At 47.0% G+C, this 18514-nt stretch overlaps 1 protein-coding gene across 4 annotated transcripts in view; it reads left to right on the top strand.

The window, feature by feature from the left end:
- dgkh (diacylglycerol kinase, eta) overlaps nt 1-18514 on the top strand; it is a 651598-nt gene that overhangs the window by 423815 nt on the left and 209269 nt on the right. For 3 of the 4 annotated variants that reach the window (XM_070894157.1, XM_070894158.1, XM_070894156.1), the window contains exon 7: nt 10459-10565. In XM_070894157.1, coding sequence (XP_070750258.1) covers nt 10459-10565 — 107 coding nt within the window. Of the gene's footprint in view, nt 1-10458; nt 10570-18514 lie in introns of those variants that run through there. The other variant, XM_070894159.1, reaches the window with a different exon arrangement.

Genomic DNA, 18514 nt, shown 5'->3' with positions numbered 1-18514 from the left:
AGAGAGTGTTTGATGACTAAGCCCTCAAATCTGGCACCAAGCTTATGGTCTACACGGCTGTAGTGATACCCGCCCTCCTATATGGCTCAGAGACATGGACTATATACAGTAGACACCTCAAAGCGCTGGAGAAGTACCACCAGCGCTGCCCCTGCAAGATCCTGCAAATCCACTGGGAGGATAGACGCACCAACGTCAGTGTTCTCGCTCAGGCCAACATCCTCAGCATCGAAGCACTGACCAAACTTGACCAGTTCCATTGGGCGGGCCACATCGTCCACATGCCCAACACGAGATTCCCAAAGCAAGCGCTCTACTCGGAACTCCTACACGGCAAGCGAGCCCGAAGTGGGCAGAGGAAACGTTTCAAGGACACCCTCAAAGCCTCCCTGATGAAGTTCAACATCCCCACTGACACCTGGCCAAAGACCGCCCTAAATGGAGGAAGAGCAGCCGGGAGGGCACTGAGCACCTCGTGTCTCATCGCCAAGAGCATGCAGAAATCAAGCGCAGGCAGCGGAAAGAGCGTGCGGCAAACCAATCCCACCCACCTTTTCCTTCAACGACTGTCTGTTCCACCTGTGACAGGGACTGTAATTCCCGCATTGGACTGTTCAGTCACCTGAGAACTCACTTTTAGAGTCATCCTCGATTTCGAGGGATTGCCTATGATAATGATGACTTGCGAATAAGCGTTGTGAAATGTAATTCTTGTTAGGATTGTAGGAACATGGGAACAGGAGAAAGCTATTCAGCCCATCGAAGTGTTACATGGAGTATTATTTCCAGGACTAAAGCTTGTTCTGCCATTAAATGAGATCATGGCTGATCTGTAGCATAACTCCATATACCCGCCTTGATTCCGTAACCCTTAATACCCTTGCTGAACAAAAATCTATCGGTCTCATTTTTTGAAATTTCCAATTAGCCCTCTAGCCTCGACAAATTTCCACCATCTTTTGTGTGAAGCAATGCTACCTGACAGGGGATGGAGTATAAAAGCAGGGAGGTCTTGCTACAGCTATACAGGATATTGGTGAGGCCACATCTGGAATACTGCGTGCAGTTTTGGTTTCCATATTTACGAAAGGAGGCAGTTCAGAGAAGGTTCACTAGGTTGATTCCGGGGATGAGGGGGTTGACTTATGGGAAAAGGTTGAGTAGGTTGGGCCTCTACTCATTGGAATTCAGAAGAATGAGAGGTGATCTTATCGAAACGTATAAGATTATGAGGGGGCTTGACAAGGTGGATGCACAGAGGATGTTTCCACTGATAGGGGAGACTAGAACTAGAGGGCATGATCTTAGATCAGGAATCAACCAAGTGAACCTTCTCTGAACTGCCTTCAAGGCAAGTATATCCCTCCTTAAATACGGAGACCAAAACTGTACGCAGTACTCTACGTGTGGCCTCACCAATACCCTGTACAGTTGTAGCATGGCTTGAGAAAAATTGCCAAGTGCTGCAGTACAGAGGGACCTGGGGGTCCTGGTGTATGAAACACAAAAATTTAGTATGCAGGTACAGCTAGTAATCAGGAAGGCAAATTAGATTTTGGCCTTTATTGCAAGGGGGATAGAGTATAAAAGCAGAGAAGTCCTGCTGCAACTATACAGGGAATTGGTGAGGCCACACCTTGACTTATGAGGAAAGGTTGAATGGTTGGGCCTCTACTCATTGGAATTCAGAAGAATGAGAGGTGATCTTATCGAAACGTATAAGATTATGAGAGGGCTTGACAGGGTGGATGCAGAGAGAATGTTTCCATTGATCGGGGAGACTTGAACTAGAGGGCATGATCTTAGAATAAGGGACCGCCATTTAAAACTGGGACGAGGAGAAATTTCTTCTCTGATGGTTGTAAATCTGTGGAATTCTCTGCCCCGGAGAGCTGTGGAGGCTGGGTCATTGAATATATTTAAGGTGGAGATAGACAGATTTTTGAGCGATAAGGGAGTCAAGGGTTATGAAGAGCGGGCAGGGAAGTGGAGCTGAGTCCATAATCAGATCAGCCATGATTTTATTGAATGGCGGAGCAGGCTCGAGGGGTCAGGTGGCCTACTCCTGCTCCTATTTCTTTTGGTCTTATGTTAATGATGGTGTTCCTATGATCGGCCACTAGCTGCACATTGGTGGAGTGAGAGCCTTTTCTATTGCTGAATGTTACTGGCTTGTGTTCCAGTGTCCCGATAGCCACCTGTGGACATGAGTCGTAGCTCACTGTCTCCCCACACAGGAGGACAGTCAGCCACTGGGACAAAGCAGGAGCTCTGTCCTGTTGAGTGCTGAGGTCCGTGGGGAAGGTGGCATGCTTCTCACCCCCGGCAAAGGGCGAGTCAATCACCTGCTTAATGTCGCTGGGAACTGCAGACTCTGAGCTGCTGCTCATGTCCCCTGTGGTAACAACAACAACAACTTGTATTTATATAGCGCCTTTAACGTAGCGAAATGTCCCAAGGCGCTTCACAGGAGTGTTATGCGATAAAAATTTGACACCGAGCCGCATAAGTAGAAATTAGGGCAGGTGCTTGGTCAAAGAGCTTTGCTTTAAGGAGCGTATTGGAGGAGGAAAGAGAGGTAGAGAGGCGGAGAGGTTTAGGGAAGGAATTCCTGAGCTTGGGGCCCTGGCAGCTGAAGGCACGGCCACCAATGGTTGAGCAATTATAATCGGGGATGCTCAGGAAGGCAGAATTAGAGGAGTGCAGACATCTCGGGGGGTTTTGGAGCTGGAGGAGATTAGAGATAGCAGTCTGAAAAGGAACCGCTGGCGAAGAAATTGAGGGCTGTGATTACTGTGAGGACCACCGGCATGGTTCCCCCTCTGGTCCAACAGGTCCTGTCCAAGGAGGCTACAGAGGACCATGATAGGCTGCCTGCACAGCCTCTTCCTGCACTGCTCCTCCGGCAGATCCGAGATGTTGGCTCTTGTAGACTGTGTGTGGCGGCTCTGTCCCTCGTACGATCAGTCCAGCCTACCTGTTGTCTTCTGAGAGGCCCAGGTGCTGGTGCCGGTGGTTCCTGAGGCTCCTGCTCATTCTCCCAAGTCTTGCTCCGTCAGAAGAAAGCAGCGAAAATGGATCCTATAAACACGGAGAGAAAGCTGACAACAGGGTTGTGATGGCAAGGTTCCAGCGGCAGGTCGGGGCCATAAAAGGAGCAGCGTGGAGGCATACTACTTCAGTGAGCAGCGCGAGCTGGTTCAGGAGGGCGACGGCAGCGAAGAGTGACCTCATCAAGGTTCAGGTCGCTGATTGGAGCGTGGGCAGATACAGCAGGAGCGGTGAGAGACAGTGGAGGGATGTGATCGGGGCCCAGGGAAGGTGTGAGTTCGGGGCCAGGGGCCCAGGAGCAGCACGGGCCAGCCCACACTGCGATATGTGCACACTAGGTCCGGACAGCAGAGCAGGTCTCCAGTCGTCCTGGTTAATCCTTGCCACTGGACCAAGACCTAGCTCTGTCAAGCCCGTGTTGTGGCTGGTGTGCAACGGCCACCCCAGGTTAAAAAAATCCACCCACAGGCATCTTCCACCCTTCAGGATGTAGTGGACCTGGAATATTACGTCCTTCATTGAAACACCTGTGAGCTCATCCATTATTGGTGTGGAAGCAAGTCATCCTCGTTTCGAGGGTCTGCCTATGATGATGGCAACAAAAGTGTAGATGTTGTTACTTGGAAGCTGGAGACTCCTCCGGGGAAACCCAACAGTGAGAGATCCTGCGATCCAGTGAGCAGTGAACCTTTGCACAGCTTCAGACACTCTCGACCCCAATCCCGCTGCATTTTGCTAGCGGATCCTGTACTGGGCACTCTCTGTTATTTTGCATCCGCTCATTGTAATTCCTCGGGAGCAGCCCTCAATCTCCCGGAGCGTGCTTTCAGTGGGTGAGGCTCCGTACTTTCATACCATGTCGGAACATAGCTTGGATTTTCCTCTTAAATCCATAGTTTTGTCATCATCATCATAGGCAGTCCCTCGAACGAGGATGACTTGCTTCCACACCAAAAGGGATGAGTTCACAGATGTTTCAATGAAGGACCTGATGTTGCATTCCTGAACTCCAATTGAAGGGTGGAAGATGCCTGTGTGTGGATTTTTTTAACGTGGGGTGACCGTTGCACACCAGCCACCACACGGGCTTGACAGAGCTAGGTCTTGGTCCAGGGGCAAGGGTTAACCAGGACGACTGGGGACCAGCTCTGCTGCACGGACCTAGTGCGCACACGTATCACTGTGGGCTGGCCCGTGCTGCCCCTGGGCCCTCGGCTCTTCTGGGCCCCGTACCCTCATTTGCCGTACCTCCGCTACAATCTCTCGCCGCTCCTCCGCCACAAACATTCGCCGCACCTCCGCTGGTGACATCATCATCATAGGCACTCTCTCGGAATCGAGAAAGACTTGTTTCTGACATCACACCAGTCACTCTTAGGCAAGAGCGTTGCCTGTGGCCGCCTGACACTGAAAAGAAGCAGAAAATGCTAGAAACGTACATTAGGGTTGGTCAGTATATGCAAAGAGAAAAGACAGGTTCACTTTCAAAGTCTGTAGCTCCTGTCAGAATGACATCGCTGTGTTGCCAAGTGCCCCATCTAGTGGGTGGATTGACATCGAGCAACGCACTGAGGTAAGTTACTTCCAGATCTGAAAGAATGTAAGAAGGCACTGGACAAGGAAATGTCTTTAGGCCCTTCAAACTTCCTCCTTCCAACACACAACATACACTTTGCATTATCATGGACAAGAACCAAATAAGTTAGTCCCTTGATAGATTTAAGTAACTGCAGGTGAAAAGAAAGATTTCCAACCTCTGCAAAACTTAAGCTCAGTCAGTTGCATTCTCCGACTGCCATGCCCACGGTGTCAGTGGAGCAGGGTGTATTGATTTCTGTAGCATATTTGATATTTGCACTGATCATCTCAGATTTCAGTCCTCTCCTTCAACAAATATGCAGCAGACTCACTGGTTCTCGAGAGAGAGAGAGAGCGCGATTCTGGAAACGTGTCTGAGTAATGCTGATAAAAGCTTGTGGTTTGATTTGGGAGTTATAGAGTTGTAGAATATTCCAGCACTGAAGCAGGCCATTTGGTCCAGTATGTTGAGATTGGTGATGATCTCCACGATCTGCCTGGTCTAACTCTGCTCATGCTCGCTCCGCATACCCTTCACCGTTCCTCTTTGTCAAACAACTATCTGATTCTTTTTTAAAAGAATATAACGGCCTAAACTTGAATGATGGTTTGTGGCAGTCAGTCCCACATTCTACCCACCCTCTGTTGGAAGAATTCATTTTTCTAACCTCCCCTTTAATCTAAAATTTGCACCCTCTTTTCACCATGTCATCCACCATTGGAACTAGCCTATTGCTATTTATGCATTTAAAAATCTTTGTAATTTTGAGGTCTGTCTATTGAAGTTATTTATATGGACTTCCAGAAAGCATTTGATAAAGTCCCTCATAATAGACTGTTAACTAAATTTGAAGTTCATGTAATTGAAGGCAGATTGTTGATCTGGTTAAGAAATTGGCTGAGCGGCAGGAGAGGGAGCGAGAGTAGGGATCATGGGTAGTACTCTAATTGGCAGTATGTAACTAGTGGTGTCCTGCAGGGACCAGTAATGGGCCTCAATATTCACATTATTAACAACTTAGATGAAAGGATAAAAATCCACATATCCAAGTTTACCATTGACACAAAGATAGTCAGCACTGTGAACACTGTAGATGGAAGCATACAATTACAAAGGGATATTAATGGATTAAGCGAGTGGATAAAACTGGCAAATGGATTTCCATGTAGGCAAATGTGAGGTCATCCACTTTGGACCTAAAAAGGATAGAACAGAGTACTTTCTAAATTGTGAAAAGCTAAAAACAGTGGTGGTCCAAAGACTTGGGGGTCCATGTATATAGATCATGAAAATATAATAAACAGGTACAGAAAATAATGAAAAAGACTAATGGAATGCTGGCTTTATATCTAGAGGACTAGAATACATGGGGGTAGAAGTTATGCTGCAACTATACAAAACCCTGGTTAGACCACACCTGGAGCACTGTGAGCTGCTCTGGGCATCACACACATATATTGGGACAGAAATCCCTCTGTGGGTCTTCCCGCGGGCAATTGCCTCCTCGCTGGAGAAATTTTACGGAAGTACCTGGTGGTCTCAGAGGCGCTCTGGATTCCGATGGGGAGGCCTTCTCCCCCCGCGCTGTGAAGCGCGCTCCCTCCCAGAGGGTTCCCACGCAGAGGATGCAGTCATGTGTGACTGCTCAGCCAATCAGGTAAGTATTTTACAGGTTTCCCTTTGATAGCATTGAGAGTCGCATATCTACGCTATCAGTGCTATTAATGGGGGAGAAAAACAAACACTAATAAAAAATAAAAAACAGACCTCACATAATTAAAATTAATTGAAATTAAAGTTAATAAATGCCTTAGAAAAAAAAAACAATATATATTTCCGATTTTTTAAAAAAGTTTTGTAATTCGGGTTAAAAATAAACTTACTTTAGTGGGCAGAGTTTTTAACAACAGTTTATTTAATTTCATTTTAATTTGTTTGTGTGTGTTTTAAAACACTTGCGCCTGTAACAGTAGGCTATGTACCAGCTTTTTCAGGCGCAAGATTTTTGAGGACATTTGCCGGGCAAGATATGGATAAATCCCGCAATCTTGCCCGTGCAAATGTCCTTGCTCCCGATCTGGCTACGATCTGTCAAGCTCTAGCATTGCGCGCTGGAAACCAGCTTTTCTGATGCCTTCCTAGGTCGGTAGAAACTTGGTATGGGCTCGGGACATCGGAATTTGTGCCCCATAGACCTTGGAGGGAGTGCCGCATAGGTTTATCAGAATGATAGCTGGACTCCAAGGGTTAAATTATAAGAAGAGATTACATAAGCTTAGAGTTGTATTCCCTGGAATTTAGAAGGTTAGGGGGTGATCTGATCAAAGTTTTCAAGATATTAAGGGGAACTTAATATGGTAGGTAGAAATAAACTATTTCTGCTGGTTGGGGAGTCTAGGACTAGGGAGCATCGTCTAAACATTAGAGCCAGACCTTTCAGGAGTGAAATTAGGAAACACTTCTACACACAAAGGGTGGTAGAAGTTTGGGGAAATTGATGGGATTGAAGGCCGATAAATCCCCAGGGCCTGATGGACTGCATCCCAGAGACTTAAGGAGGTGGCCTTGGAAATAGCGGATGCATTGACAGTCATTTTCCAACATTCCATTGACTCTGGATCAGTTCCTATGGAGTGGAGGGTAGCCAATGTAACCCCACTTTTTAAAAAAGGAGAGAGAGAGAAAACACTGAATTATAGACCGGTCAGCCTGACCTCAGTAGTGGGTAAAATGATGGAATCAGTTATTAAGGATGTCATAGCAGCGCATTTGGAAAATGGTGACATGATAGGTCCAAGTCAGCATGGATTTGTGAAAGGGAAATCATGCTTGACAAATCTTCTGGAATTTTTTGAGGATGTTTCCAGTAAAGTGAACAAAGGAGAACCAGTTGATGTGGTATATTTGGACTTTCAGAAGGCTTTCGACAAGGTCCCACACAAGAGATTAATGTGCAAAGTTAAAGCACATAGGATTGGGGGTAGTGTGCTGACGTGGATTGAGAACTGGTTGTCAGACAGGAAGCAAAGAGTAGGAGTAAATGGGTACTTTTCAGAATGGCAGGCAGTGACTCGTGGAGTACCGCAAGGTTCTGTGCTGGGACCCAGCTGTTTACATTGTACATTAATGATTTAGACGAGGGGATTAAATGTAGTATCTCAAAATTTGCGGATGACACTAAGTTGGGTGGCAGTGTGAGCTGCGAGGAGGATGCTATGAGGCTGCAGATTGACTTGGATAGGTTAGTTGAGTGGGCAAATGAATGGCAGATGAAGTATAATGTGGATAAATGTGAGGTTATCCACTTTGGTGGTAAAAACAGAGAGATAGACTATTATCTGAATGGTGACAGATTAGGAAAAGGGAAGGTGCAACGAGACCTGGGTGTCATGGTACATCAGTCATTGAAGGTTGGCATGCAGGTACAGCAGGCGGTTAAGAAAGCAAATGGCATGTTGGCCTTCATAGCGAGGGGATTTGAGTACAGGGGCAGGGAGGTGTTGCTACAGTTGTACAGGGCCTTGGTGAGGCCACACCTGGAGTATTGTGTACAGTTTTGGTCTCCTAACTTGAGGAAGGACATTCTTGCTATTGAGGGAGTGCAGCGAATACTCACCAGACTGATTCCCGGGATGGTGGGACTGACCTATCAAGAAAGACTGGATCAACTGGGCTTGTATTCACTGGAGTTCAGAAGAATGAGAGGGGACCTCATAGAAACGTTTAAAATTCTGACGGGTTCAGACAGGTTAGATGCAGGAAGAATGTTCCCAATGTTGGGGAAGTCCAGAACCAGGGGTCACAGTCTAAGGATAAGGGGTAAGCCATTTAGGACTGAGATGAGGAGAAACTTCTTCACCCAGAGAGTGGTGAACCTGTGGAATTCTCTACCACAGAAAGTAGTTGAGGCCAATTCACTGAATATATTCAAAAAGGAGTTAGATGAAGTCCTTACTACTCGGGGGATCAAGGGGTTTGGCGAGAAAGCAGGAAGGGGGTACTGAAGTTTCATGTTCAGCCATGAACTCTTTGAATGGCGGTGCAGGCTAGAAGGGCTGAATGGCCTGCTCCTGCACCTATTTTCTATGTTTCTATGTTTCCCGCAAATGGCAATTGATGCTAGATCAGTTTGTATGTTTAATCCACAAACATAAAACGTTTTATGTGGTTGGTAAACTCTTATTAGAATTTGAGAACTGGTGTTAATATAATCTGAATTAGTCTTAAAGCTGGACTTCCATTTATTGCATGGAGATTTACATAATCCTTATAAAGGGCCCAGTATGTCTGTGGGATACCCGTATCCTAACTCTCACCATGTCCCATTCACTCATGTGTCAGCCATGGCTCAGTGGGCAGCACACTTGCCTCTGAGTCAGAAGGTTGTGGGTTCGAGTCCCACTCCAGGAACTTGAGCACGTAAATCTAGGTTGACACTCCAGTGCAGTGCTGAGGGAGTGCTGCACTGTTGGAGATGCCATCTTTTGGATGAGACGTTAAACCGAGGCCCCGTCTGCCCCCTCAGGTGGACGTAAAAGATCCCATGGCACTATTTTGAAGAAGAGCAGGGGAGTTATCCCCGGTGTCCTGACCAATATTTGTTCCTCAATCAACATAATAAAAACAGATTATCTGGTCATTATCACATTGCTGTTTGTGGGAGCTTGCTGTGCGCAAATTGGCTGCCGCGTTTCCCACATTACAACAGTGACTACACTCCAAAAGTACTTCATTGGCTGTAAAGCGCTTTGAGACGTCTGGTGGTAGTGAAAGGCACTATATAAATGCAAGTCTTTCTTTCTTTCTATGCTCGCTGACCTACATTGGCTCCCTGTCCTGCAACACATCAAACTTAAAATTACTTATCCTTGTTTTAAAATCACTCCATGGCCTCGCCTTCCCTTTCTCTGCAACAACCCTCCGAGATATCTGTGCTTCTCCAAATGTAATCACCCTACCATTGTGGCCGTACCTTCAGCTGCCTTGGCCCTAAGTTCTGAAATTCCCTGCTAAACCTCTCTCTCCTCCTTTAAGGCCCACTTTAAAAACTACCTCTTTAACCAAACTTTTTGGTACCTGTCCAAATATCTCCTTATGTGGCACGGTGTCGAGCTTTGTCCGATACCACTCCTGTCAAGTGCCTTGGGACCTTACACTATATTAAAGTCACTGTTTAAAAGCATTTTGTTGTAGTAGTAGTCATCATAAGCAGTCCCTCGGAATCGAAGAAGACTTGTTTCCACTCTTAAAATGAGTCCTTAAGTGGCTGAACAGTCCAATATGAGAGCCACAATCCCTGTCACAGGTGGGGCAGACAGTCGTTGAGGGAAAGGGAGGGTGGGACTGGTTTGCTGCACGCTCTTTCCGCTGCCTGCAATTGATTTCTGCATGCTCTCGCTGATGAGACTCGAGGTGCTCAGCGCCCTCCCGGATGCACTTCCTCCACTTAGGATGGTTTTAGGCCAGGGACTCCCAGGTGTGGGTGGGGATGTTGCACTTTGTCAGGGAGGCTTTGGGAGTGTCCGTGTAACATTTCCTCTGCCCATCTTTGGCTCGTTTGCTGTTAAGGAGTTTCGAGTAGAACGCTTGCTTTGGGAGTCTCGTGTCCGGCTTGCGGACTCTGCCTGTTAAATTTTAATCACCTTTGTTGCTGGAAATAATTTATTCCACCCCCAGTGTGCAAAGTCTGCACCATCTCCTTTTAGTAATTTTTTATTTGCTTAATATTAGCCTATCATGGTTCATATTATTCATGGAAGGGCTGGTTGGTGAAATGCTCGACAATGCTGTATTTATCACTCAGTTTTGTACCTCTGTCTCTTTTGCAGTTTGTAAGTTCAAAGCCCACAAGAGGTGTGCCGTGAGGGCCATCAATAACTGCAAGTGGACAACCCTGGCATCAATCGGAAAAGATATCATCGAGGATGAGGATGGGGTAGGTATGAAAAGTTTAAGAATAACCATCTCCATGAGTAACTGTCGTGTATGGAGAAAGAATCTGACTGAACACTGCGAGCTCAAAGTAAAGTGTGACCGTAGTCTTTTATTGCAGGTCTCCAGAGTGCCTCTCCAACCTGTGAAGCCTCCTTAAATACCTGTGCTCCCAAGGGATTATGGCATCCCTTGGGACTCCAGGGGATGAGCCCTCTGGTGGCTGTACAGAGTAAATACAAGTCCACATATATAACAGTAACCATTCTGTTTTCACCGCCATGTCTGCAAAGGCACTTCTAATGAATAGATAAAACGATATGAGTCAGAGGGTGAATTCATTGCTCACTGTGGGCAGTGTCCTCGAAGAGAAGAGAAGTCCTGACCTATATCATTTTGAATGATAACAGAGTCGAGGCTTATGGGGAGCGGGCAGGGAAGTGGAGTTGGGGCCAAGATTAGATCAGCCGTGATCTTATTGAATGGTGGAGCAGGCTCGAGGAGCCAAATGGCCTACTCCTGCTCCTATTTCTTATATAATTTCTATTCCTCAACCACATTGCTGTTTGTGGGAGCTGGCACGTTTCCTACATTACAACAGTGGCTGCACACCAAAAGTACTTAATTGGTGTAATGTATTTGCTTCATGGGTTCTTTACTTAAGAATTCATAGCAACACATTGCTATTAAGAACTAGTTGGTCTATTAGCAAAGGTTTAACAATCACACTACACATTACCAGTTCATCCACCAGGCTCACAACTGCATACCTCACCGTGGACGACCTAGATCCAACTGGCTGGGGTTTTATTGAGTCTTGTGAACATCACGTGACTGGCTAAGGCACTCACAATGCAACAGCTTTTTAAACCTGTGAGCATACTCACTGGTGCATAGAAACATAGAAAATAGGTGCAGGAGTAGGCCATTCGGCCCTTCGAGCCTGCACCGCCATTCAATAAGATCATGGCTGATCATTCCCTCAGTACCCCTTTCCTGCTTTCTCTCCATACCCCTTTAGCCGTAAGGGCCATATCTAACTCCCTCTTGAATATATCCAATGAACTGACATCATCAACTCTCTGCGGCAGGGAATTCCATAGGTTAACAACTCTCTGAGTGAAGAGGTTTCTCCCCATCTCAGTCCTAAATGGCCTACCCCCTATCCCAAGACTGTGTCCCCCTGGTTCTGGACTTCCCCCAACATCGGGAACATTCTTCCCGCATCTAACTTTTCCAATCCCTGAGACAAGTTAGCCATTCGGCACATTGCATTTGCTCGAACAATTCTAAACGAATTCCATGCTTGGGGCCTCTCCATAGCTGTACCAGAATGTTACCAGGGCACCAACAGTTAAATTATGAGGAGAGATTACATAAACTACAGCATACATTACAGTTGTCTGTAAAGGGTTTTGGGATGTCCTAGGGTCATGAAAGTGGCTATATAAATGCAAATTTTGTTTTTTTTTCTTTGTAACACTGAGGCATTGATACATTCCCTTCAATGGCAGCCATTTACTGGGAATGCTAAATTTACTCTTGGTCTTCTCGGCCAGTACCCAAGATTTCCTAATGACAGGTTGACAATTCTGACTAAAGCAGACATATTTGAAACAGAGGAGCTCTCTTCAATTTTCAACATAATTTGTACTATGCCTGTGCAGTGCACTTCCAGCTTTGGTGCTTGTGCCGAAAAGTGCAACGGATGCAAAGGGAATTTCCCATTCCATGTATTGCAGTGTTAGAAATAGTGGCAAAAATCAACAGAAGGAAGGTGGACAAACTAAAGGCGAGGTCAACGAATGGAAGGAAGCTGAAAGAAATCGAGCAGGGATCACAAAACAAATGGAAACGATAAACATGAGAACCTAGGGAGGGCCATTTGAACCTAACCCGCCTGTCAGGAAACTGAGGGAATCAGATTGGCTGCCTCTTGGGTGGATGGACATAGATCCCTTGGATTCGTTGAAAGAAGAGCTGGGAGTTCTCCCAGGAGTCCTGGCCAATTCTATCCCCTCAACCAACATCACTTAACAGACTATTTCATTGTTTTTTGTGGGACCTTGCAGTGCGTGAATTGGATTCTGCGTTTTCATACATTACAACAGTTACTACACTTCAGTGGCTGTGAAACACTTTGAGACGTCCTGAGGTTGTGAAAGGTGCTAGAAAAATTTAGGTACTTTTTAGCTAAATGTGGGTTCCCCATGCGATTCCCTCAAGGGCCAAGCTCTGTTTCCAAGACTATTTGTACAGCCTCTCGTCACTTTGGCAGGTGAGGTTAGCAACAACTGATTACATAACAACACAAGAAATAGGAGCAGGAGTAGGCCACTCGGCCCACCTTCCTTCTGTTGATTTTTGCCTGATCCACCATTCAATGAGATCATGGCTGATCTACCTCAACTCCACTTTCCTGCACTGTCCCCTTATCTCTCAATATCCAAAAATCTATCGATCTCTGTCTTAAATATACTCAAAGACTGAGCCTCCAGCCCTCTGGGGTAGAGAATTCTAAAGATTCACCACCCTCTGGGTAAAGAAGTTTCTCCTCATCTCAGTCCTAAATGGCCGACCCCTTATTCTGAGACTGTGACCCCTGGTTCTAGACTCCCCAGCCAGAGGAAACATCCTCCCTGCATCTATCCTGTCAAGCCCTGTAAGAATTTTGTATGTTTCAATGAGATCACCTCTCATTCTTCTAAACTCTCGAGAATATAGGCCTAGTCTACTCATAGGACAATCCCCCCCATCCCAGGAATCAGTCTGGTGAACCTTTGTTGCACTCCCTCAATGGCAAGTGTATCTGTGCCATCACTGAGACTACCTATGGCAAGGATTGAGTACTTCTGGACCTGTCTGCAGCTTTCGACACGGTTGACCACTCCATCCTCCTCCAACGCCTCTCCACCACCATCCAGCTGGGTGGGACTGCACTCGCCTGGTTCCATTCTTATCTATCTAATTGTAGCCAGAAAATCTCCTGCAATGGCTTCTCTTCCCACTCCCGCATCGTTTCCTCTGGTGTCCCCCAAGGATCTATCCTTGGCCCCCTCCTATTTCTCATGTACACGTTGCCCCTTGGTGACATCAGCCAAAAACACAGCGTCAGTTTCCACATGTACGCTGATGACACCCAGCTCCACCTCACCACCGCTTCTCTCCACCCCTCCACGGTCTCTAAATTGTCAGAATGCTTGTCCGACATCCAGTACTGGATGAGCAGAAATTTCCTATTGCTAAATATTGGGAAGACCAAAGCCATTGTCTTCAGTTCCCACCACCAATTCTGTCCCCTAGCCACCGACTCCATCCCTCTCCCTGGCACTGTCTGAGGCTGAACCACACGGTTCGCAACCTTGGTGTCAGATTTGACCCCGAGATGTGCTTTCGATGACCTATCCATGCCATCACTAAGACCACCTATTTCCATCTCTGGAACATTGCTCAATATTGCCCCTGCCTCAATTCATCCTCATCCATGCCTTTGTTACCTCTAGATTCGACTATTCCAATGCACTTCTGGCAGGTCTCCCACGTTCTACCCTGTGCTCGCTGACCTACATTGGCTCCAGGTTAAGCAACGGCTCAATTTTAACATTTTCATCCTTATTTTGAAATCCCTCCATGGCCTCGCCCCTCCCTATCTCTCTAATCTCCTCCAGCCCCACAATCCTACAAGATGTCTGCGCTCCTCCAATTCTGGCCTCTTGAGCATCCCTGATAATAATTGCTCAACCATTGGTGGCCGTGCCTTCAGCTGCCAAGGCCCCAAGCTCTGGAATTCCCTCCCTGAACCTCTCCGCCTCTATACCTCTCTTTCCTCCTTTTTAAGATGCTCCTTAAAAAACCTACCTCTTTGACCAAACACCTGCCCTATTCCCTCATTATGTGGCTCAGTGTCAAACGTTGTTTTATCACACCCCTGTGATGCACCCTGAGACGCTTTACTACATTAAGCAAAAGCTGGATTTGTTTATGGCAGAGGCGGAGATTAACTCTGACAGAAGGTAGGTACTGCAGGGAATTTAATGGCCAGAGTGATGATCTGGACTAGTTTCTATCGCCTAAATGGGCCGGACAGGAATTTCCCAGATTTTTTCCCTCAAATTGGCCTGGGTTTTTTAATCTGTTTTTTGCCTCTCCCAGGAATCACATGGTTTGGAGTGGAGTGTAGATGTACACAAGGTATTGGGATTGTGTGGGACAGGCTCAGATGGACCAGAGGGTCTTTACTTGCCTGTCATTGTTCGTATGGTCGTATTAAAGGTGCTATATCAATCCAAGTTGTTGCTATCATTGCTTACCTCTTTTGCACTGAAGCAAAGCAACATTAACCCAGAAAGACAGCTTACATTGGAGTTCTGGGGTCGGGAGGGGAGAAGGGGTGTGTATTTGTTTATGTAGGTATGGGAGGAGAGTTATTTAATGTGAAAAATCTTGCCAAGAGAGTGGAAATTATTTTTAATTGGCGTGGTGTTTTTTTCGTTCTGTGGTGGGAATTGTAGTTATGGTATAAAAGTTGGTCTGCTTGGTTTATTATTGTAGTCATCGAGGTGATAGCTCTCAGTGGTCGCGAATGGAGCAGTTTACTACTTTTGGATCCCTGCATCGGCAACAAGTTAGGTTTGGCATGGATTATCAGGGCAGGTACAGCACGGGTTAGATACAGAGTAAAGCTCCCTCTACACTGTCCCATCAAATACTCCCAGGGCTGGTACAGCACGGGGTTAGATATAGAGTAAAGCTCCCTCGACACTGTCCCATCAAATACTCACAGGGCTGGTACAGCATGGGGTTAGGTACATAGTAAAGCTCCCTCTACACTGTCCCATCAAATACTCCCAGGGCTGGTAAAGCACGGGTTAGATACAGAGTAAAGCTCCCGCTACAGTGTTCCATCAAGCACACTTTGATCAAGTATAAAACAGGTTACCTGAGAGTAACAACATCATACATTTATACTGCACCTTTAACGTAGTAAAAACGTCCTAAGACATGAAAGCAAAGTTCTTTACTCAGGAGCATTAGCAGCCAAATTTGATACTGAACCACATAAGGAGGTAAAAGTGATAGATTTTAAGGAATGCTTTAAAGGAGGAGAGAGGTAGAGAGGTAGAGAGGTTTAGGGAGGGAGTTCCAGAGCTTGGGTCCAGGCAGCTGAAGGCACGACCAGCAATGGTTGAGTGATTATAATCAGGGATGCTCAAAAGGGCAGAATTAGAGGAGTGCAGACATCTCGGGGGGGGGGGGGGTTTATGGGGCCGGAGGAGATTAGAGATACGGAGGGGCAAGGTCATAGAGTGATTTGTAAATAAGGATGAGAATTTTAAAATCGAGGCATTGCTTAACCGGGAGCCAATGTAGGTCAGCGAGCACAGGGGTGATGGATGAGTGGGACTTGGTGTAAGTTATACACAAGCAGCCGAGTTTTGGATGACCTCAAGTTTACGTAGGTTAGAATGTGGGAGGCCAGCCAGGAGTGCGCTGGAATAGTCAAATCTAGAGGTAACAAAGGCATGGATGAGGGTTTCAGCAGCGGAGACGGGTGATGTTACGGAGGTGGAAATAGGCGATTTATGGTCGGAAGCTAATTTCAGGGTTAAATATGACACCAAGGTTGCAAACAGTCTGGTTCAGCCTCAGACAGATACTAGGGAGAGGGGATGGAGTCAGTGACTAGGGAATGGAGCTTGTGGCGGGTTGTCCCAATATTTAATTGGAGAAAATTTCTGCTCACCCAGAACTGGATGTCGGCCAAGCAGTCGGACAATTTAGAGACAGTGGAGGGGTGGAGAGAAGTGGTGGTGAGGTAGAGCTGTGTGACGTCAGTGTACATGTGGAAACTGACGCTGTGTTTTTGGATGATGTCGCCAAGGGGCAACATGTAGATGAGAAATAGGAGGGGACCAAGGACAGATTCTTGGGGGACACCAGAGGTAACGATGCGGGGTGGGAAGAGAAGCCGTTGCAGGTGATTCTCTGGCTACGATTAGATAAATAAGAATGGAACCAGGCAAGTGCAGTCCCACCCAGCTGGATGTTGGTGGAGAGGCGTTGGAAGAGGATGTAGTGGTCAACTGTGTCAAAGGCTGCAGACCGGTCCAGAAGGACGAGGAGGGATGTCATTTGTGACTCTGATGAGAGCCATTTCGGTACTGTGCCGGGGGCGGAAACCTTAATGGAGGGATTCAAACATTGAGTTCCGGGAAAAATCGGCACGGATTTGGGAGGTGATAACATGTTCAAGGACTTTGGAGAGGAAAGGGAGGTTGGGGACGGGGTGGTAGTTTGCAAGGTCAGAGGGGCCAGGGGTTTTTTGAGGAGCGGGGTGATGACAGCAGATTTGAAGGAGCGGGGGACAGTACCTTAGGAGAGAGAACCGTTAACAATGTCAGCTAACATAGGAGTCAGAAAAGGAAGTTGGGTGGTCAGCAGTTTAGGGAATAGGGTCAAGGGAGCAGGAAGTGGGTCTCACGGACAGGATGAGCACAGAGAAAGTTAAGAGGGGAGATCAGAGAGAAAGATATGAGTTTAGGGTTAGGGCAGGTTGGAGCATCAGATGAAATTTGGACCTGTGGGCTCGGTGAAGGAAGGGAACTGATCGGATGGTCTCAATCTTTGAGATGAAGAAGTCCATGAGCTCCTCACACTTGTTGTTAGAGGTGAGTGTGGTGGAGACAGGGGAGAGGGGTTTAAGGAGATGGTTAGCAATAGAGAATAGTAGCCGGGGGTTATTTTTGCAATCCAGAATTATCCTGAAATAGTGAGCAGTTTTTGTAGACAAGAGTAGGGACCGATAGTGTTTTATATGTTCCAGCCAGATCTGGCAGTGAATGGCTAAACCAGTTATCCGCCACATCTGTTCAAGTCTGCGCCCTTTTGACTTGGGGGACTTCAAACATAGTTATGTGTATAGAACGTAGTGGAGGAAATTGGGCCTTATGCCTGTTTTTTGAGATGGAAAATGGACACAGAGGTCCAGTTTAGGGGGCTCAGCTCCCGCCCCCGAACAGGGTCGGAAACACGTCCGGTGCTATATTGATAGTGGCGCTGTAGACGGGTCCATACTGGCCAGCTAAAGAGACATTAGGTTCATTTTATATGCTAGTAATGGGCCTAACTCCTGTTGCCGGGCCGATTCTGGAAATTTGCAGTAGTTGAGGGGCCATGGATGCAAAATTAAACGTTTAGTGATTTAGAATATAGGGCAGGAGAAATTTCTTCCGAGATTTTTAGGTCTGTGACATTCACTTCCAGGGTTAGTGGTTGAGACACAAACTATGTCAACATTTAAAATTGGATTGGATAGATGAATGAAAGGATATGGCACAGGGCGGGTAAATATGATTAGACCCATTTGCTTGTGTGGAGGGTAAACTCCGACATGGACTAGTGGGCCGAACGGCCTGTTTGCGTGTTGCAACTTCTGTATCATTATCATAGGCAATTCCTCGAAGCGAGGATGACTTGCTTCCACGCCAAAAAGGGATGAGCTCACAGGCGTTTCAATGATATTCCAGATCCCGAACTACATGTTGAAGGGTGGAAGATGCCTGTGCGTGGATTTTTTTAACGTGTGGTGACCGTTGCACATCAGCCACCACACGGGCTTGACAGAGCTAGGTCTTGGTCCAGTGGCAAGAGTTAACCAGGACGACTGAAGACCAGCTCTGCTGCACGGACCCAGTGCACACATATCACAGTGTGGGCTGGCCCGTGCTGCCCCTGGGCCCTCGCCTCTCCTGGGCCCCGAACTCACACCTCTCCTGGGCCTCGGTCACTTCTGTGTGCACCATCTCCCGCTCCATCTCCGGGTTTTGCCATGTCTGCCCACTTCCCACCCCCCACTCCCTTTCTCCAGAGGTGTGAAGAGCCACAAACCCCACCTTGTCACAGCCCAACACACGGACACACCGATTGAAAGGCCTCTGGAGAGGTTGTAGGGAT

This window comes from Pristiophorus japonicus, chromosome 11 (genome assembly GCF_044704955.1).
Source record: "Pristiophorus japonicus isolate sPriJap1 chromosome 11, sPriJap1.hap1, whole genome shotgun sequence".
NCBI classification, from domain to species: Eukaryota; Metazoa; Chordata; class Chondrichthyes; family Pristiophoridae; genus Pristiophorus; species Pristiophorus japonicus.
Note: the sequence above shows the minus strand (reverse complement) of the source record. Positions and strands in the feature narration are given on the sequence as shown.